Source organism: Lagopus leucura, unplaced genomic scaffold (genome assembly GCF_019238085.1).
Source record: "Lagopus leucura isolate 7727_CA_CO unplaced genomic scaffold, USGS_WTPT01 Super-Scaffold_100159, whole genome shotgun sequence".
NCBI classification, from domain to species: Eukaryota; Metazoa; Chordata; class Aves; order Galliformes; family Phasianidae; genus Lagopus; species Lagopus leucura.
Window position 1 is genome coordinate 24,378,822 of NW_024962335.1, and position 22,055 is coordinate 24,400,876.

Consider the following 22,055-nt stretch of genomic DNA (forward strand, 5'->3'; position numbering starts at 1 on the left):
AGTGTTTTAGTTTTATGTTTTTGGGTTTTTTTTTTTTTTGTTTGTTTTTGTTTTTTTTAAATTAAAAAAGGGCTTGAGTTCCTTTCTCTAATTATACATCACTACCTGATGCAAACCCTTATTAGTAACTGCTCACAACCACGTGACGCTTATGATGGAGGGTGATTTTATGGCTTTGTTTCAATGGGCTGAGTAACTCCATGGCAAAAACACATTCAGGATTAGGACCTAAAGCAGAAAAGGACTGTGATAAAGTAATATTAGAGAAATGTATACTATGCAGCTATAACTCTAGAAAATCAGGTGTGACAATGTCCTGGGGATACAGAAATTCACATACCTCTGGACTTTTTTTCCTTTAGCTTTGCTTTGTGGTGTTATATATAGAAAAGCCTTTCCAAATAAACACATTTCAAAATAAATGCCAGGTCTTACCACACTGGTGTTGAACTTTCACAGATGAATTACAACAGCTGATAAGCACATCACAATGTCAGTTTGGCTATGCTGTTTTACCATATGTTTTTTTAGTATTACAGTTTCTAAATGATACATTCTGCCCTGCTGCAGCTGAGTTTTTTCCCAGTCAGTAATACCATGTGAGGGCAGAGTAATCTGTGTTAGCAGATCCTATTGTGATATTGAAACCACAGATAATTCAGCTCTGATCCTACAATCTGTTTTATATGGCTAACCCCATTTAGATGAGAGATCTATTTGAATGAAGAGCGCCTTTGCAGGATTGGGTGTGATTCAGCAGACTGCAGATTTATGTATTTGTTCTTCATGTTGTCATCTCTAATCTCATCATCTCTAACAGTTATTGTTATTGTTGGAACACTTGATTTGTTCCGTCTTGTGGCATTTAACTCCACAACACTGGCTCCATTAATGAAGTTATTAATATCCAGCTTTTCTAAATGTCAACAGAACAGAGCAGAAAGATCTTTAAAAAAATCAGTAAGTACATTCCTTTTCTGTCCCTTGTGAATAGCATACTGATACCTCTGTGGTACCTATCTCCTTGTCAGCAGTAACACTAAACATGCTCAGGGAGTAGACGTTTGACTAAACGCTGTTGTGGTAATTGTTTAACTAGGTGATACTATCTGACTCTGTTGAGAGCATGCACTTCACCTATACAAATACTCTCCCCCCACTCCTCACTCCTTTTATTCTTTCTGTCTGTCTCTCATATTAGAGTTGGCTGTAAAACTTAGGGTTTTCTCCTGTGGAAAGTTGTCATTAACAAATAATTTCCACTTCCTTAATTGAAGGCATATTTTCCCTGGAAAATGTCAGCAGAAGTTCTGATGAACGTTTCTATTCATACAAGCTTGCTGAGTCCAAGTGATAGGTGCTTTAGATTACATAGGAACATTTTTAGGCTTTTAAAAGCATTTTATGTTTTGAATCGGTAAGAGTCTCACCACTCTGTTTACTTCTGTATCTGGTTTGGTCCCCAAAGATACTTGCTAGGAAAATGGCCATGCAGTCCACCTTTCATTGACCCAAACAGTTGGATGTCTCAAGGTACCAAATCTGAACTATACAGTAGGTGTAGTAGGACAGTCCAGCCAAGACTGGCAATGTGCTTATGTCTTCAAACTGGTATGGGCTTGGTGATATCATGCTGCAAGAGAAAGATTGTCTTCTTCTCTGGCCTGACCCTGGAAGTTTGAGCCCTCAGCTTTTTCAAAGTTGTGACGCAGCGGTCAGAGTTCACTGTTTCTCTGGGTTCCAGGAAATCCAGAAGAATCACCCCTTTCCTATCCCAAAAGACAGTACACATTGCTTTACCTGCTGAGAACTGGATTTTGAACGTTTTCTTTGATGGTGAATTCAGATATTGCCACTGCATGAACTGCTGCTTTGACTCTTGCTTTTAGTGGTGATACCGAGTTTCATCACCAGTAATACTGTGATTCAAAAAACCATTGCCTATAGTCTGCTGTTTGTTCAATAGGTCCTGACAAAGTTGCATATGGTGTTCCTTCTGTTCTTGTGTGAGAATTTTTGGGACCCACTTTGTGCAAACTTTGTGATATTCCAACATTGCATCCATTGTTACCAAGGCATTGAAACATTTATTCAGCTCCATGAACAGTTCCCTGGTCTGATTTGTGTGGATGTGCTGATCAAGAAACACTTCACTTTGTGGGGTGACTACTGTGCATGGCTTCCCAAATGTGGCTTGTTTTTCATGTCACTATCTCCATGATTGAAATGCCCCATCCACCGCCTCACTGTGCTCACATCCACAGTTTGGTCTCCAGAAATGTTCAGCAAGCATCAATGAATGTCAGTGGGTGCCGTTTTTTCCTCATGGAGGAATTTGGTGACACCTTTGCTTCATAGGCAATTCCGTATCAGATGCCATTTTGTCAAACTGCCCTGTTGCTGCCACCTGTCACATGACTGCAGATGTAATGGAACACTGTCAGGAAGGTTCAACCTCTACTGCCATACCATCAAAACCTACCTCTGATGTCATGGACCATCATCTTAAACTAGGAGGCATTACTTTCAGAGCAGGCCTTCAGTCTCCTCATGAAGATGCTGATAAGGTTCATCTTGCTGATGTTACCTGAGATGTTAAATATACAAAGCTTAGTTGTTGAGTTGTGATGAAAATGGAGGGAATCTGAGATGTCAGGCAGGATGGTCCAGCCCCTGTCTTGAGTACATGAGCCTGCTTCCTCACTGGCAGTGGATGGGAAACATGTTCCTCCAAGTGTCCAGACCTATCTGGCTCCTACCCCAAATGCTTTGCTTTGAGTTTGATGGAGTTTACAAGGAGTAAAAGATCTTACAAGGAGTATCTTTGTGTTGCTGGTGAATGTGGGTTATCAGGTTGGCTCTGGCCAGGAAGAGAAAATTTGTGGTGCATTACCTCGTCTTTTCTTTCTTTCCCAGCCGCTCCAACTTGAAAGGAGCTGCAAATGCTGAGGCTGGCTCTGAGAAGCTGAAGGAGAAACAGCAGGAGGCAGCTGTGGAGCTGGATGAGCTGAAGAAAAGGCGGGAGGAGCGCAGGAAAATCCTGGAGGAAGAGGAGCAGAAGAAGAAGCAGGAGGAGGCTGAGAGAAAAATCAGAGAGGAGGTAAGTGTACAGGAGAAAGTATTGCTTTCTGATTTTAATTCCTCATTGTAACTCCTTTGCTTCCACTCACCTCAGATTAGATGGTAACTCTTTACAACAGTATCTGTACAGTACAAAGCAGTTAGTGAGGTTGGATATGGATGAATCTTTGTTTAGCAAAAGGGCAGAATGATACCATGGGAGACTTGCACATAGGTGAGGAAAGAGTATATGACAGTGAAAGCAAGACCAAACTCAAACAAACCTACAGACCAGTGTGTGCTTCTCCTTCGTGAACCTGATGCTGCCTGAGGTCTGTGTGGGGATTTGCTGGTGGATTTTGATTCCGGTTTTGTCCTTTGTTTGAGCCCTCTATTTGGATCATGTACTCTATCAGAACGGCTGTTTCTTAGCCTGTGTCAGGAGATGGTCTATCACAATGGATAGACCATATCACAAATATGCCATGGGCATTAAAATTACCCCATTCCTCTAACCGACAGGTTTAACTGCAAGCATGCTGTATTTCGTATCAGTCAACCACATCACATAGACGTTCTAGTGAGAACCCAAGGTAAAACATTCAGGATACGAAGAAAAACTGCAGTTTTAGCCTCAAGGAAGACAAGGCTCTAATAATGTCTTAATTAGTTAGGATGCCATCTACAGCAGCTGCACATTTATACTCTTTCTGGGTAACATTTTGGAGACTCTTATAGCCACAGACTTCTTAATTTATTTTCAGTGTCTCTTTGATGTTGCACAACTTGAATTAGAAAGGATGTGGCAAAAATTCATCTGCTGCAGATGAACTGGAATGCTAATGTTATATACAGTTATGATGGGCAAGATCTCATTAGGAAGATATTTTTGCCTGTTTAAATATTGAGTACCCAAGCACATCTGTTTGCTTGTGCTTCCTTTGCCAAGAGGCTTTATAAATAGAATTTTAAAATCTCTGGTGCATCATTAAGGAATCTTACTTGTTTGGAAAACAAGTGGTGGAAGAATAATAATAGTGCTAGTAGATCAATGCCAATTGCTTTAACATGCTAAGCTCTTTACTGTAGAATTAAATAGATGCTGAAATTGCACAGTGACTTACTGTGTGAAAAAAAGACTCTGCTAACCAGCACTCACAGTGGTTGTGCTTCAACTTGCAGTTCTGAAAGTAAAAACTCCTGTTGTCTCTCTGGAGGGGAAACTATAAGCATTTCAAGCACTTCACTTTTTAGGCTTCTATCAATTTTTTCCACATTAAATATTAACCTTGGCACAATTGCTAGAGAAGATGGAGAAAAAGAATACAAAGGTGAAAATTGAGGGTACAGAGAAACTGAATTTAGGAAGCAAAATGAGACTGTGGGATTTTTTCGTTCTTACACCATTTTAGACAAATAGTAGTCTGTACAAGCTGGTTGACTAGTTCACTTCAAAACCTGTTTGCTGTTTCTTTCAGCTCATCTAAATGTTCCTCAGAAATATTTTTAAATACAGACACCATTGCGAAAATTTAACATTAAGTTTCTGAAATTGAGTTCTTAATGAAATAATGTTTTTATAAATGTGCTTTGTTCTCTGTAAGTGACACTATTTGGCGGTAAATCTGATGACAGGACTGTGAGGAGAGATTAAAGGAGCATGGAGTAATTGTCTTCTTCACTTAATACTATGATGTATTGTCACCAGCATGTTACTGGCATTCAGACAGCATTCACTGAACTGTTTTGGCTAGCATAAAAAAAATCTATTAGATAATCTGATAAATTTTTGCAGGACAGCAAAGCCTTGTAATGGTGATGCAGTTTCTGAAAGAATAAATTAATACTTTTTAGGAGGAAAAGAAGAGGATGAAAGAAGAAATTGAAAGGAGAAGGGCTGAAGCAGCTGAGAAACGTCAGAAAGTACCAGAAGATGGCGTGTCTGAAGAAAAGAAGCCATTTAAATGTTTCAGTCCTAAAGGTTCATCTCTGAAGGTAGCCTCCCTGTTAACTTCTGTATAGTACTGAAAAACTAATGGGTGTTGTAGTCCAAACCAACTACCCAACACCAAAGCACTGTGGAAATACTTGATATCATACGTGGGCCAATGCTTTGAAATAGGTCTTAGCCTAAAACCTGCAGCTGAAAGACTTCATTCATTGGCATGATTGAGGATGAGAGACCCTTTCTAAAAATTGTCTAGCCTGGGAGTTACCCAATAATGTCAGTAATGTCCAAAAAGGTTCATCACCTTCAAGAGGAAATGGGAGCTCAGAGTTGTGTTACTATAATAATTTCTCAATTTATTGTAGAACTGATTGGTGAGCTGGGACAGAAAAGATCACAAATGTTCTTTGTCTTCTTCCATATCCAGGATTACTTTCTTCATTGCCACATTACTTTGTCTTTTAATTATATTCAGCCTAAGTATCATTAGTTGAAACTGTCTCATATGGGAGGTCTATGTTATGCCTAATCCCCCCCTCTGAAACAATGTCTGGAAATAGTGTGCTCAATGTCATTTTCTTACATAATATTTAAAAACAAAACAGAACCTTCTCTTGCTGCAGGAATTTCTAAGTGGTCTTCTGTGGCCTGTATTATTTTGCATGTCAAATAAATCATTGAAATGATCTTTCAGCATGGAAGAGAAATCTTGGTGCCAATGAAATTATTGGGAATTTTGTTTTGGTATTTATTCTAGTCTCCTTCTCAGCTCAGGCCCAAACTACAGATCTCTTTATCATTTTGACCTATCTTTTTCTTTTTTTGCTTTTGAGGTATTAGTCAAATAAAAATCCAAAATGTCTGTCAGAAAGGACCATTTAGTAGGACCTAGGAGGAAAAAGAACCAGGCAGGAGGTTGTCAGGTAGGAGCTTGCATCAGATCATAAATTGGATCTGCATGGGATGAAAAAATGCCATTAATGAGTGGCAAGCTGCATTTTGTCAGAATGACATTTCTGCTTACCATGTTCACTCTTCAAACTGATGTGGAGCTTCAGTCCTATATGGTTTTGGGTCCTGTTCCAGCAAATACAGTAGCCAGATACTTTTGGCTGGACTTGACTTTAACTCCTCAGGCACATCTGAACCTGAAATTTGAGGACAGAACACATACAGCTGTAAATGAAGGTTGCCAAACTTCACAACTCTATTCTATTAGATAAACCTGGTCTTGCAATTTTGGTTGCAAAAGACTGTGTTAGGAATGGACACTATAATTGCACAGCTTCTTCCCAGTCTTCCTGAGAGGGCTTCTTTTTCTTCCTTCTGTTTCTTAAGATGCCTTTTATGACATACATTTGGAGCTTTAGTTCACAGATGACTCAGAAGAGAGAAAATTATACTTGAAAATGCATAATAGCAAGATACAGATCATAATTTGGGGGAGAGTGGGACAAAACAGTGGATTTGGCAGGAGGTTCATAGCTTTCAGAGAACTTTTGGATTGACGCTACTAAAAGTATTTTTAGAGGAAGGCTGGGATATTCCAAATGTTAAGTATTTGAGGTTCATTTTTTTTATTATGATAATTGCTGCTGCTTTTATAGCTTCATAGCTAGAAGTTTTTTTTTTTTTTTTTTTTTTGTTACAAAAACTGATATATGCAACTCTGCACATGCTTTTCTTTCTCTCAGTTTCTCTGGAAATTGGTGATACTATACATATTTCAGACCGGTGTCTGTGGGTGGCCAGAATATGTATGTACTACTGTTGATCTTCATGCCCAAAACAGTTTCTTGGCCTTCTGTGGTCAATAGCTAAGGAGAAAATAATCTAGTTTTAATAACCTGATGCCAAACTCTGTTTTTTTAGAAAAAAGTAACTGTAATCACCTTTTGTTTGGACAGACTTCTCCAGCTGGCCTAACCTGGTTAGTGTATAGCCTTTTCATTTGGTTGACTGACCAAGTCAACTGCACTGACCAAGTTATCTTTTGACTGGTAAAGCATCTGGCATGTATTTTCTCCCTTGATAAATGTATCCTCTGGTTGGATGTGTTGTGAATCATGTGAGAGCTATAAATGCTCAATTGTGGGTGGGCCATTGGAATTAAGAAAGAAAAAGGTGAGGCTCAGTATTAGAAGACTGTATGATACATGTGCACATTCTGACTTCTCCTAGATCTTTTTCTCCTGTGTTCTTTCTGATGTGGTAAACTTTAGTGAAGAAAAAGAAGTTCCTAAGAATGACTTAGGTGAAGAGAGCAGAATGTGTTTTTTACCAGGTGAACACTAGAACAAAGGAAAGAAGAGAGAGAGGCTGAAAATAGTATGGTATATTATCATCTTATGGACAGGGCATTAATCCATCAAGCGAGGCATGGAATAGCATGATGAGCAGACTCAGAATTTAGAGACCAAGATACATAATTCATCTCCATGGATTACACAGTTTACATACGTAAAGATATAAACATGGACTTAATATAAATACATGTATTTAGAAAGTACTACTGTGGTTATCTAGTTTGGCCTATAACAGATCGCAGTCTTTAAGGTACTGAACAACTCCTTTTGTTTTAACTGTTAAGTAAATACTTCCCTAACAGCTTAGACGCTGTTTCAGCAGAACCACAGAGGGCACCACAGCTGGTTGCTGTCATGATCAAAACAGGAGTCTGAGATGTGGGATGGATTAGAGCTCTGCTGGCCCTAGAAGCTAGGTGACCAAATTTGAAGTGAATGGAATAGGAAAAGAGAGGTAGTGTTGACTGACATGGTACCCTCAGGGATTTTGCCAGTTAATTTTAGGGGAGTTGCAAGTGCTGAAGCATGGAGTCTTTCCAGAGAGGGCACAGGGGCTGGGTTTTTTCAGAGATGACAGTAAGAAGGAAGGATGCAAAGTAAATGTAGGCTAGATTCATTCCTAGTTTAGGGATAGAGTAACTTGGATTTATTAAGGTTTTGGATTCCCCATAGGCTCTAGCTGCAGTACCAAACCTCTGTGCTGATTCTGCTCTTCCTCTCTTTCTCTCTTTTTGGTTTTTTTTGGTCTTCATAAGAGCAAAGGAAAGAGTCTCTGGGACAGCCTTTGCTGCTCGCTCATCCACTCTATCTTATGCTCTCTCTAGTTCTCACAAATGGTGCTGCAGTAGAAGAATGAGATTTCCTACTCATTGTTTTCCTTTCTGTTTTAGAGAGGTTAATTTCTCATGTTTTCTTTCGGAAAGAGCATTATTGACATCTCGATCTCTAGTTTAATCAGGAGAGAATAGGATATTTCAGCACTGATTCTCCTCTGGTGATGGTAGAGATCTCCACCAGTACAGAAATGCAGAGGCAATTAGGTACTGAGGGGAGGAAGCAGCAGCAGGAGGCCAGAAGCCTGGGGATATCTCCTGCTTTTGCTGCAGACATCTCCTGCCATGCATGGGCTGATGTGGCAGCCAGCTTTCCACAAAGCAGCACTGGCAACTAAGTGAGAAACAGGACTTCTCAGGCTTGAGATTTTTTTATTTTATTTTTATTTTTTAAGATCTGTCTGCTCATATCTCATTGTTGCTCACTATCTGAGAACTGGCTGGAAAGAATTACTCTCTCAATCAGCGCTTTCTAGGAAATGATCTTGTTCTTGCAGCTGGAAAAGAGTGGGGCAAGGGCAGGATTTGTGATGCTTGTTTTTCTTTTCTTTGCTGCTGATAGCAACACTATAATCTGCCAGGTAGACTGGAGTAAGTTGTCCCATTCTGCACAGATGCTAGTGGGGAAAAAAGCCCAACAGCTTAAAGAAGCAAAAGAGAATGAGAGGCAAAGCTTGGGAGAAGCTATTTACTCCCAGAGACTACCAGGTATCACACAGAGTGGATTTCCACCAGATTCTTCTATCTCTGAGACATGAGATGAAATTATAAGAAAGGGATTTCTGTTTTTATGCGTGTTTCTTCTTCCCTCTCTTTCTTGACACATTTTTTCTGAAAACAATTTTTCAGTATGTCAGTTTACAATAAATCTTGTTGCATAGTATCCAATACACAATTTTAAATTCCTAATAATCATTTAAAAACTATGCAAGAAACAAACATTGCTGGAAATATTTAGATGGTACGTGTTTCCCATGTCATTGGCTCAAACTGTGTATTAACTCATTCCTTTTTCATTCAGTTTCTGTTCTTGGAGGATGTACAGATGGAACAGAGCACACTTTGACTCCCACACTTAAATTGGATTTTTAATAAGCAACTTCTTGCACATCAGAGATCAAAATGCGTCTATAAAATATTTAATGTGCATAAATACATACCTATATTGTTGTGTAACATCATGCTTAATTTACTTCTTGCCACCTGTGTGTGCTGTCCCTGTTGAGAAAGGCCCCAGTCAGCTGTAAACCTGTTTGTTTTGCATTTATGTCCATTGATGGCTGCTGCCGTGATTAGGGAACCTCGAAGCACTGAATAGGATGGAAACCATGGTGCAAGTTGCTGCTTTGTAGGGATGCAGTTAAATGGCTGGGTACTTTTGTTGACACACAGTTATCATCAAGCTGTAGGCAGGAGCTAGTTCCTGGGCAGGAGAGGGTTTCATTTCATCTAAATATACCAGCAGAAGAAAAGGTATCCATCTAAACATTTTGTTGTCCAGTCTGGGCTTATTTGGCAGTTGATAGACTAAGAAGTCAGCCTTCTTGGACAAGCAGGTCCAAACTTCCTTAGGGTGAGGTGAGATCTTCTGTCTCTGCACTGACTATAGAGGGTAAAATGAGTAGTTTGGACTAAATGCTAAACTTTCAAGGAACCAAGGTTAGGTGGGAGGGATGCAGCATGAGATCCCATGTTCTTTTTCTCTGTAGTTTAATTAGAGACTGGCAGGTGGACTTTTCAAAGTATGTGTGTTTTGTGCTAGAGGTCTGGAAAGCATTCCATGGTGACAAAACACAGTTCCAAAGTGTTTTACAAGATTCTTTTTACTTCTTATCACATCTTGTGATAATCACCTTGCATTCCCTGTTTGTCTTACAGATCTATTTTGTAATATTGTTCACTGTATGTGTCAAACATTTAAAATTATTTGCATGGAGTTTGTGTGCTGTGCAGTAGTACATAAACTTTAGATATTGCTATGCAGTCTAAATGTATTTGAGCTGTATGCTGAATGAATCTGTGTGCACAGGTGTGTTTGCAATATATTCTTCCTGTGCATGGCATGCAGAACTTTGAGGCAAATGCTCTACAAAACAAGCCCTTATCTGAATGTGCAGAAAATGCTACCTGTCCACACAAGGCACATGCTTCCTTAGGAAGAGGATCATGTCCAGCTCTCACAGTGACTTCCTAACTACTCTCCCATTTAACTTAATTTCTGGTTTGCTTCCCTATCCTCCTGTTCTGAGCAGTTCACAGCCTATTTTTGATACCACAGCAAGTGCTCAGAGTGTTGTTTCCAGAGGGTAAGGAATAATTCCATGTCTTCTTACCATGACCTCAATAATTCATGTCCCTCTTCCCCATAGGCTGTTCTCTTAGCACCCATGCCAGCCAGGTTTTCCTGCTGTATGGAAATGTCTCTCCTTTATGAACAGAAGAAGTTTTTATAGACTCTGGTGTTTAGCTTATTTTAAACGCTTTTAAGATCTGTCCCTTTTGTAAGATTTCAAGTGGAATCTGAGTTGATCTGAACTAGAAGCTGCTGTAATTGATTTATAGTGTTGTTACCTGGAGCTCTGGTTCGTTGGGATATTCCTTATCGCTCTTCCTACAAGCCAGTGTTTCACTGATGCAGTTGTGGGATTTACCCCTGCATGCAGAGAACGGGAGAAACCAACAGCTCTCATTGACACAGCGCGTATTTTGGTTACTGCTGTTTATGGCCCAGAAATCAGTGCTTTTGGGAAACTTTTCATACTATACTATAATCGAGGTGAGGTGAGGTGAGGTGATGTGTTTTAGCATCATAAATCCATCTAGTCGCTTTTAATCAAATTTACTTGCTTTATTGCAACGCTGATTATGTTTCCTTGGGGAAAAAACTAACTTGCTCACTGTGAGGATGGAATGGGAAGAGCTGCTGATCTGCGTCCCTGTTTGTGTGCATGTGTGCTGCTGTGCTCTGCAGCTCCTCTTTGGTGTATTGCTGCCATCTTGTGAAAGTGAAGTGAAACAGCTGGTGCATGTTTAAGCAAAAGCCCATTTTTCTGCCTCGGACTGCATTGAGATCTTTTATTGGTAACTAAAACTCTTATAAATTACTCTGTAAATTGTATGTATTTGTTAAAACTTTAGAAGCTTTAGAAGCTTTCGAGATGGATGTGACACTATCTGGAGAGTTTTTCCAGTTGTGTTATTGGGCAAATTCTACACTGCTGTGAAACACCTGAGTTTTTGGTCATATGATCTAAAGAAGGAAAACATGCATGCCCTTTGATGGGGTTGGTGTATGACTGATGAGTCTCATACAGCTTTAATGCTAAAGGGCACCAAGGAGAACCTTGTAAAGGAAGGGCTCTCACTGTCAATGTTAAAGTGATTTGAGAATGGGCAACAGATACTGAGAACAGGGAATCCCTAGGAGTATGACCAGGCTAATTAACAGTCATTTCTGTTTCCTGGAGTGGCATGTTTTTGTACTCTTGCATGAAAGTATAGAGCCTAGACAAGAAATAGAACAACATGATGTGGAAGAGACTTGAGGAAGTTGATTTTTTAAAGTACTTCTGACCCGGAATGCAAATATATTTTTCTATCATAGGATGTTTTAAAACTTCATTTAGGGAGGCAGTCTTCATGTTTTCAAATTTTCAAGAGTTTTGGTATTAGTTTTATGATACCTTCATGATTCTTTTTCCCTGGAAATGCTACGATATTTTCCTATATGTGGAATAGAAAATGATGAAATGTAAGATACCAGTTTGTACAGTAGTAGCTGGCAGGTATCAACTCCACAGTGACACTGCTGAACATGAGAAGTCTGATGGCTTTTTTTTTTTTGAGCTCAGATTGTTGATGTCTTGAAAAAACATGCATGAGGAAGAGTACGTGGCTGAGCTCTAAACCTGGACAAGTCTGATATCTCTCAGACAAACTTTATTAAATTTGCTGTCTCCCTCAAGAGGCATACACCTGTCCATGTGGAGAAGATATGCAGAAATTTAGCAGTTTTTGTGATATCAACCCCTTTCATAAGGACAGAGCACAGCCCTGCAGAAAGGGACTTGGAGTCCTAGTAGATGGGATGCTGGATATGCGCCAGCAATGTGCTCTCACAGCCCGGAAGGCCAACTGTATCCTGGGCTGCATCAAAAGAAGTGTGGCCAGCAGAGTGAGGGAGGTGATCCTTCCCCTCTGTTCTGAAGTGGTGAGACCTCACCTGGAGTACTGCATCCAGGTGTGGAGTCAGTCATGTGGAGTACAGGACAGATGAGGACCTATTGGAGCATGACCAGAACAAGGCCACTGAAATGAAGGAATTTAAGGAAGAAGTTTTTTACTCTAAGGATACTGAAGCACTGGAGCAGGTTGCCCAGAGAGGTGGTGGATACCCCATCCCTGCAGACACCCAAAGTCAGGCTGGACGGGGCTCTGAGCAACCTGATCTACCTGTGGGTGTCCCTGTTCACTGCAGGGAGGTTGGACCAGATGGCCTTTAAGGGTCCCTTCCAACTTAAACAATTCTATGATTCTATAAACTTCTTTCCTTTCTGCATTGCTGAATTTAAACTCTTGTTACAAATGAAACACTGCAGAATACACACAATACAAATACATTAATGCAGAAAATTATATCCATTCTTAATGCATCTGTTGAGGCTCCCAATTACAAACCTCTGTGTGTGTCTGTGGTGATCTCTGTAGAAACTCATCTCTTTTAGATTGATCTTTTGTCATTTAAGATGGTGTTTTATTCTGGCCTTGTACCAGTTGCCTGTGTATTACCTTTAAATTTGTAACTCTTGTTTCTTTCTCTTATAGATAGAAGAACGAGCAGAATTTTTGAACAAATCTGCTCAGAAAAGGTAAAAAAAAAAAAAAAAACCAACAAAAATCCAACAGATTTTAGATTCAGTCAAAATGTTTAATCAGAGTAAATAATAATTTTATTCTCTTTTTACCTACAGTGGTATGAAACCTGCCCACCCGACAGCAGTTGTCTCAAAGATTGACAGTAGACTTGAGCAATACACTAGTGCAGTTGTGGTAAGTTAATTCCAGGTCACAATCAATGACTTTATTTACTAATGGCTTTTAAGATTCAATAATCACCCTATATTTTACTTTAAAATATCAGTTTAAAAATATCAGGGTGTTTTTTTTTTTTTTTTTTTTTTTTTTTTTTTTTTCCTTTTCTTTTACCAGAAGCTCTTTTCAAAGAGACTCCAAAAGCAAAATGCTTGGGGCATGCCAATACCTAACCTGTATATATACAATTAAACATAATCTTTGATTCTTGTCTTCCCTTTGAGGCTACAAAATATACTGTCTGCTTCGTAAGCTTGGAGGAGCCCGTGAAGGATTCAGTCAGCATCTCTTGAGTGATATGTGTACCTAGTCCATCAGCAGAGAGATGATAGTCATCCTGAGCTAATTTGTTTGGGGTCACTTAGTGGCTTATTTAGGGGACCAAGGAACTGGGCCTGTTTTGCTTACTGCTACTTCAGAGTGAAAATCTAGAGCAGAGAGAGACACTTCAGTGAATTAGGAAGATATGAAGTAACAAAGAAGAAAGAGGTTAATGATAATGAAGTAGGATTCAACCCCAGGTATTTTTGACAAAGAACAGCTAATGATGTTCTTTTAAACCAGCATATGTATTTTTTTATTTTCATAGTTCAAGAAAAAGTAGGTTTTTATTTGCTTGTTTATGAACTACTTTTGTAAGTCAGTGAGTACAAATAATGTGCAAGCCACTGGTTAATGCAGCAGAACTGAGGTGATAAGTATAATGGGAATAAAAAGATTATTAAAAGGGATATTATGCTGATAGCTCCATGTAAGTTTCTCCTCTTATAAAAACTGCGTTATAAAAAATGTTCAAGAATTTTGAAGAGAAGGAACAGGCTATGTTTGACCTACTTACTTTGGTAACCATGCAAAAGACAAACTGCCAAAAAAACCTAAATCAACACCCACCCAGCCCACTCCTAAAAAGCTGACATAATTCCAAATATAATGTAATGACTTAAATTTGCCTCTGCAATCACAAGCTGTGAGTTTAAATTGTTTGGGGCAGCTAAAGCGTATCTAATGACAGATGATGAAGTCTCCTCTGCATAACGATTTCCCTATTGATGTCAGTGAAAGAGACTGACAGTATGTCAAGTATGATATACTGGTATGGGTACTGGTAAGGGTAGATAACAGCAAGACAAGGGGAAATGGCTTTAAGTTGAGGGAGAGAATATTTAGGTTGGATATCAGGAGGAAGTTCTTTACTATGAGAGTGTGAGGTGCTGGAACAGGCTGCCCAGAAAGGTTGTGGATGCCCTGTCCCTGGAAATGTTTGGGGCCAAGTTGGATGGGGCCCTGGGCAGCCTGGTCTGGTATTAAATGGGGAGGTTGGTGGCCCTGCATGTGGCAGAGGGGTTGGAGATTCATGATCCTTGAGGTCCCTTCCAACCCTGGCCATTCTGTGATTCTGTGATATTTGAGTGGTGTGACTCAAAAGAAGACAAATCAAAGCATTGGAGCAGTTACATTCAGATAAGTGCTTTTCTGCAGCCTTTAGAAGTGTAAGAAATGGAAAAGTCTGCATTATTGTAGTTTTCATAGACTCTTGTGTCAAGGATGCCTGACCAATGGCAAATTAAAAAGAGTCTCAGCGGCATCTTTCAGAAGGATCTCCTCTCTCCATCTTTGTGTGGTTACTGCTCGAACTTACAGCTACTGCATTCCACAGCACTTACTGCAAATTTGGCTCTTAATGCTAACTGCCTCAATTCTTTTGCAGGGCAACAAGGCTGCAAAACCAGCCAAACCAGCAGCCTCTGACCTTCCTGTTCCAGCTGAGGGTGTCCGTAATATCAAGAGCATGTGGGAGAAAGGGAATGTTTTTTCATCACCTGGGGGAACAGGAACACCAAATAAGGTATGTATTTAAGTTCACGTGGTGATTATACAAAATTATATCATGGGCCTTATCTTACAGTTCATGTTGAGCAAGCCTGTCTGCTTCTGTTGGTAGTGAAGAATATCACAAAGGATCTTAAACTCGTCAGAAGTCCACAGAATGATGTTGCTGCAATATTGAGTGCAATTGAAGAATTTAGTGACACACTGTGCTAAGTTATGAGACATTCCAAAGTCACATCAGATATCTTAGACAAATTTATCTGGGTAGTTCAAGCTGGGTACAAAGAAATTCTTTGTGTTGGGAAAGATTCTTTTTAGGGGCACAGTAGGATTAAACAGACAAACTACTGATGTTTTATAGATCATGGATAGAAGCATTTGTGAGACATTTATCTACTCTACATAAATTCTTAAAGCCAGATTTCCTTTCTATAAATTTATGTGAGCTCATGACAATTCATCTCAGCTGAAAAGCCAAGCCATAGACTAAAGGAGGATACTTACAATGAGCGAAGAAATTTTGATAATTTGTTCTAATCTTTAAAGATTTCTTCAAATGATAGAACTTTTAGCCCAGTTAACTCCTCTATTATATGTTTCTTGAAAAAAAAAAAAAATGATTGACAAACCAAAAATCTAGACAAAATAACTTGTTGGTGTCCTTTCTTCTTTAGGCTATTTTTTTTCTCCTTAGAGATTGAAGTTACGACCGAAATAGAATGTTTGTGTCTGAGGTTTATTTTTGGCTTTATTTTAGTTAGCACTTAAAATAAAAATGATTCTGTCAGACCACATTTATCTTCAATGAAAACTAGAGGGAAGCAGTGCTGTGTAGTTCATAGCGGCAGTATCTTCAGAGTAGACAGGATGACTCTCAGCCGTAACCTCAGTGAGGATTTCTATATTAAAGATGTTTGGCTTTGCTTTGAATCCAAACCATTCAAAATATATCAAAAGCTATTCTGAAAGTCTTCTGATAAGATTTTATTATTTTGTAGGAAACTGCTGGACTGAAAGTTGGTGTCTCCAGTCGTATCAACGAATGGCTAACCAAGACCCCAGAGGGTAATAAATCACCTGCTCCAAAACCTTCTGTAAGTTAACCTGCAACAATCTCTTCAGTAGCTGGGTTCTCTCCTGGGACAGAGGTGGTGACTCTAATTAGGTGCTTCCCTAATTGACTAATGATCTTTAGAGGAACATTACTGTCTATCCTCTCTTAGAAGCTCACGGTGGCCCTCTCACTGTTAATTCTTGGACAGTCAGAAAAGAGGATAGGGAATGGGGTGATTCAGATCTTAAAACTGAGAGTTGCTTTAGAGACACAGTGCTCCCCTAGCAGAGAAGGACATTTCTGTCTGTGAAGGCCTTGTTAATTCAGGAATTACCAGACATAGACTTTGAATGAAACACTTGTGCTTTGGCCTTTGCCCCATAAAAATCTTCCGAGTAATTTTGTAGACATAGCTGAAATACTGTAATCCTTTTAGGGCATAAATGTCATTCCTAATGAAGGCCCTTTACCCTGCCTATTTCTTCAGCAAGAATGAGAGCAGAAAATGTGAACAAATGAGTAAAGTAAGAAAATGAGAAGCAGCAGTGTAGATAAGGAAAGGAGCAGAAACAGGTAATTGTTGGGTAGGTAAGGGCAGAGATGAGGAATTGAGGCACTAGGTGTACAGTTCCCCACGGGGAATGGAAAGACATCATTCATTGTGTTAATGATTCAGCTTTGGTCTTTTATTAAGTAACTGGTTTCTTCCCATATCTCTGTGTAGTTTATTTCTGCTAGTTCACTTGCCCGTTACAAAAGATGCAGCTTGACATACGCTTTCTTCATTCATGTGCTTATTTGTACCAAAGAAGAACTTGCAGTTTGTGGTGTTGTCCCTTAAATTTGTATTTACTGATTGCTGCATAGAGACTGTGTCTTCATGGAAAGTAATAAAAAAGAAGTCATTATGGTGCCTGTATTTAATTGCAAGTGTTGCAATTAAAAAAAAAGCCAGTACAGAATCTGCCTCCAGATTTTCTAAGTTTCATCTTTTAGATAACATAAAATTAACCTCTAGTTTTCTCCTCAGACAACTGTTTCTATCCATGTCTTCATTTCCCTCTTTCTCAATAGATTGTTCTTTCTTCTTTCAATATCTCTGCTTGAAGAAACCTGCAGTCCTCCTCCTCTTCTTTGTGGGTCTCTTTTCTAAGTTGGTCAGGTAAATCTGTCTGTAACAGACCTTGAAGAATGGTGTATATCTGTGTGGTTTTTATTTTTTATAAGGCTAAATCAAAGGGAAACCTACAATTCCATAGTTACTAAATAATTCCCTGCCACATTCCCTCACAATAAATAAATATTTTGAAGTATTTGAGAGCAGACATGGAAACAGTCCACTGCAGTTTTGCTATCTCGTTCTCCCTCTGTTACTGCAGAACTCGCTTTCTTCAGGTCTTAACCATATCTGGTTAATCTATGATTTCACTGCTGGGCTCAAACACCCCATTTAGAGGTATTTGTGCATCACTCAGCGTGTTTCTATGCTAAGTTAGAAGTCCTCGTGTGCAAAAAACTCAATGGACATTGTACAATGGAAATTCAGATGGACATGAATGACTACTGTGTTAAATCTTGAAATGTTTATTTAAGAATGCAGAGAAGGATCTGCTGAATGAAAATATAACTCCATTTTAAAATTATTATTTTAATGAAATATTTTGATTCTGATTTAACGTACTTGAGAGAAACTTCCTTAGAATTCCTCCATAACTGAAATATTATTTCAAAGAATTATATTTTCCTTAAAAAAGTAACTTTTCATTGTACTGCCTGGGATGAAAGCAATACATTACAGCCTGTCTGTGAAAAAACAAATAGATGCAGCAAGATTTGGTGTTTAAGCATGTACAAATGAGAAGAGATTTATACTTGATGAACAATATAACATTTACTATTTGTAGATGGTCCTCCACTCTTCTTGTGAACAAGTCACATTCTAACCTTTCCTTTATCAAATTAAGATAAACCTGGACTAAAGCTTTTTTGTTATGTTCTCTGACATTAATTTAAAAATCCAGGATTTAAGACCAGGAGATGTATCCGGCAAACGTAATCTCTGGGAGAAGCAGTCAGTTGAAAAGCCAGCTGCTTCTTCTTCAAAGGTAACACATTTGCACATGGTTAAAATGTTGATGTCTCTGTGTGAGGCTTTTTGTGGGGTGGGGGAGGCACTGTTAGCCATACTGTCAGTCAGTTGGAATTAGACCTCTACATGTCTTGTGTTATTAATGTACCTTCTTATCTATAAAAGTGCAGTTCAGTGAGGCACCATAAGCTGTAGATAGCACATAGCTTTTATATTTCTATTTGGAAGAACTGAGTTGTGCTTGGAACTATGCCCTTAGAATTGGGATGATTTTACCCCCTATTATAAATAACTTTTTTCCACATTCAACTTTAATAAGGGGTTATTACTTTTTCAAACAGGTAACAGCTACGGGGAAAAAATCAGAGACTAATGGTAAGTAATTCTAATAATTCATCTGCCTATTAAAAAGAAAAAAATGTTGGCACATTTTTGTACAGACACAACAGTTCCGGGTTTTTAAAACACTACAACTGTTAACGTTGATGAAAAAAAAACCACCTTTCTTTTCCTTTGCCAAAAAAGGGGAAAAAAAGCTTCATTGCAGTATCTCCAAAATACGGCTACCATTTTGAGAAATAAGCTTGAAACATCTGGGAGGCCTGAGGACAAGAAACTCTCCAGCTATGTTTGCAAGTATTGTGCGAGTGACATCGCATCAAGGTTGCTATAGCTGCACAGCATCATTAAACTGAGATGTCTGATGAATGGGATGGTCATTTAACTAATTGCAGCAAATACCAGGCATCTGGGAAAGGCTCTTTTAAAGGCTGCGGAGGGAATGGATATACTTTTCACAAGTGGAAAGGGAGAACCCAAAAAGCAAAGCTATTGTGGCCGCATCATTTGAGCAAAAGTAATAGTATAGTAATAAGTAATATAGTAATAGCAATAGTAATAAGATCTCAGCACTGTTGAGAACAAGCCCTGTATCTGATTTTAAGTACTGCCACTGGGCAATAATGAAGCTTGCTGAAAACTCTGCAGTGTTAGTGTTTGAAAATTCACCTTGCTGGTCACAAATCCCATCTGCTCTGGCACATCCTGATGGGGATGGAGCTCAGATGCACTCAGCAGTGTCACTGCTTTTGCTGGAGCTGTGCATTGGTCTTTGCAAGACAAAAAGAGCCTTACTACTGTCATGCTGAAATTACTAGTCTAGGAAACAACTTAGTTGTAGGTCAAGAAGTCACTGAAATTCTCCTCCTAGCTTGTATGCACTCTTTTAATTTTTGCTTTAATCTAAAACACTCCAAAGAAAACCAATTAGAGGAAATATATGTGCCTAAGGACCACTTGGGAAGAATGGAGATTTACTGGTCAGCATTAAGATACCTTGCAATATCCCTTAACTTTTTTTATTTTTTTTTTTCATTAGGAATGAAATGATCAAATGTAGAAAACTTTTGCTATGTTTCTTTTTTACACATTCTTCTTCACCTTCATCTGTAAAGCAAGAGCTATGCTATGCTTATGGATGATTTTTTGTCAGCTTGGAACTTCACAGAAATAGAATTGACTTCCACCTTCTCTTCTTTTTCAAATTGTAGTGTTCAGCTTGCTCAGTGTTAGTGCAGCTCTGTTCCCATAGCTGTGCCATTGAAACCCCACAGGAGCAATCCAGCTGAGTAGAAGCAGCGAGGCTGAGCCCTTCTCTAAGGCTGAGATGAGGGCTTCAGCAGAGGAACAGCAGCAGAAGGCTTTCAACTGTTGGATTTCTGTTTTACTGTGGACTTGGACTGTGTGTGCCCAGCACTGTAGCTTTTTATGGTAGCTACCCATGCATGGCTTGGGAAAGGTAATGTGCTGGGTGCAGAATGCACTATCTTTGTGGTGGGAAGCTCCTGGGCTGCTTCCCAGGACTGCTGGAGATGAGGGAGGCATCCCAGTGAAAACCTGCTTGCCTTCTTGGAAACCATCTCTGAAAGAGCCCAATACCCAAGCACAGCAACATCCCAGTCATGTCCTGCCTTCTGCCATGCTATGCTGTGTGTAAATCTAGTCATGCCCTCTCTAGTTCAGAGGTACGTTCGGGTTATTTCAGGCCATCTTTAATCTTTCTTTCTCTCAGCAGGTTTGAGACAGTTTGAGAAAGAACCGTAGAAGGCTACTAAAGATGCTGGACCAATCAGTCGGGGGAAAAAAAAGAAAGAAAAAGTGCTAAATTGTTCTTTTTATATTTATGTTTATTTACCAAAATGTCTTTTTGCATTATCCCATTTAAAACCATGTATATTAGCACTATATTTAATAGTCAATCTAGACATTCATCATAATAGTACTGCCTTTGCACAAGAACCTCTATTCCTAAAGAAACCCATGCTGTGAAATATACAGACTCTCCTACTGACAGTCATAACTAACTATGGATCGGAACAGTGATTTCAGCTGGCATAAGAGGTCAACCCAAAATGCATTTAAAGTGAAGTTGCTCAAGAAAGGTGTGCAGTAAACCTATGAAAACAATGGTTACTTTTGGAATACAGAAGTCTTTCCTTCTGCACTTTAGACTGAGGCATGGAAGAAATATCTTTAGTTGACAATGTAATGTTTTCTGTAAGTTGCCCATGTCATGAGAAATACTGCATCAATAGCTTGTTTAATTTTTTGTTTTGTACTTTTTTTTTAAAGTATCAATTTTTCCATTCTAGTTTAAGTTAATGCATAAATTTGGATGATTATGTTAGCTGACAGCGGTACTGATATTTCTTTTTGTTGTTAGTGACTAGTAATTGATTGCAACTTAGAATATATACACACATAGCTTCACAAAGTTTAGCCTAAAGGCACTACTAACAGTAGAATGCTTTAATACATGCTAGAGTATTATATTTAGTAATAAACATACATAATTAGCCAATATCACAGCTTTAAAAAGATAAAGACAAAATCACACACTTTCCTGTAGTAAGATTTCATAATTGCCATTAGAGGTATGGCAAGATAAGTTTTAAAAAATTTAAATGTCAATTGCCCAGGAATGGGTAATTAAAAAGAAAGTTATAGTTTTTAAAAGAGGAAAAGGTAAGGGTATAGAGGGTCAAAAATAGGTCACTTGTATAAAACATTGTAGTTTAATTTATATAAAACTACCATAATTAAAAAATGAAATAAAGCACAGTTGGAGCTTGTTTCAAATGACTGCACACTAGATCTTGCCATTCATCAGTGCTGTACACCAGGTCCACCTAAATGAAGTAAACCTCTATCTTTGTAGTGCTTCTTTTTAACTCTCTCTCCCAAATATCTTCTTTACAGACGTTTTGATTTGTATATAGTAAACACGTGGCTATATGATGTCAGCTGGGTTTGAATGTACATGCCATACAGTTTAGCATCGACATCCTACAGTGTATGGATGGCATAAACTGAGCAGCTGAAGTAGCCCCCTAGTGTGTTGTTAACAGCTTTGTTGTGCATCGAAACTAGCGGGATCTCCCTTTCACCACTTCCATCTCTTACAGCATCTGACTTCTTAGTAACAGAGAAGAACCCAAAGATGAGCTTCCCTGCTTGGCTGAAACATCTTGTTTACATAGAGATGTGTGTAGTTATCTGTAGGGGGTGAAACTATGCCTGACATTGTCTATGAGTTGTCATGTTTTTTGTTTGGGGGTTTTGTAAACACTCTTCTGAGTCTTTCAAATACATTTGATAGCTGCAATAAAGATGATTTGTTCAAACAATGTATTCTGAAACCGCATTCACAATAAATGGAATATTTCCATCAGCAGCCCCCTGTTTGTTAATGAGTAGGAATTGCAACAGTTGTCACTGAGATAGGAATCCCCTCTAAGGCCGTGTGAAACAAGGCGTCATTGCCATGAAGCTCGAGGGATGCATT

General features: G+C 38.9%; 1 protein-coding gene across 6 annotated transcripts in view; it reads left to right on the plus strand.

The window, feature by feature from the left end:
* Positions 1 to 21,944, plus strand: part of CALD1 (caldesmon 1) — a 185,508-nt gene extending 163,564 nt beyond the window's left edge. For 4 of the 6 annotated variants that reach the window (XM_042889442.1, XM_042889447.1, XM_042889443.1 and 1 more), the window contains 9 exons: positions 2,917 to 3,100; positions 4,915 to 5,055; positions 12,972 to 13,015; positions 13,118 to 13,196; positions 14,947 to 15,084; positions 16,067 to 16,162; positions 18,144 to 18,227; positions 18,553 to 18,586; positions 20,283 to 21,944. In XM_042889442.1, the coding sequence (XP_042745376.1) occupies positions 2,917 to 3,100; positions 4,915 to 5,055; positions 12,972 to 13,015; positions 13,118 to 13,196; positions 14,947 to 15,084; positions 16,067 to 16,162; positions 18,144 to 18,227; positions 18,553 to 18,586; positions 20,283 to 20,314 (832 nt within the window). In that variant the 3' untranslated portion in view covers positions 20,315 to 21,944. The remainder of the gene's footprint in view (positions 1 to 2,916; positions 3,101 to 4,914; positions 5,056 to 12,971; positions 13,016 to 13,117; positions 13,197 to 14,946; positions 15,085 to 16,066; positions 16,163 to 18,143; positions 18,228 to 18,552; positions 18,587 to 20,282) is intronic. The other 2 variants (XM_042889445.1, XM_042889448.1) reach the window with 1 other exon arrangement.
* Positions 21,945 to 22,055: the final 111 nt, after the last annotated feature.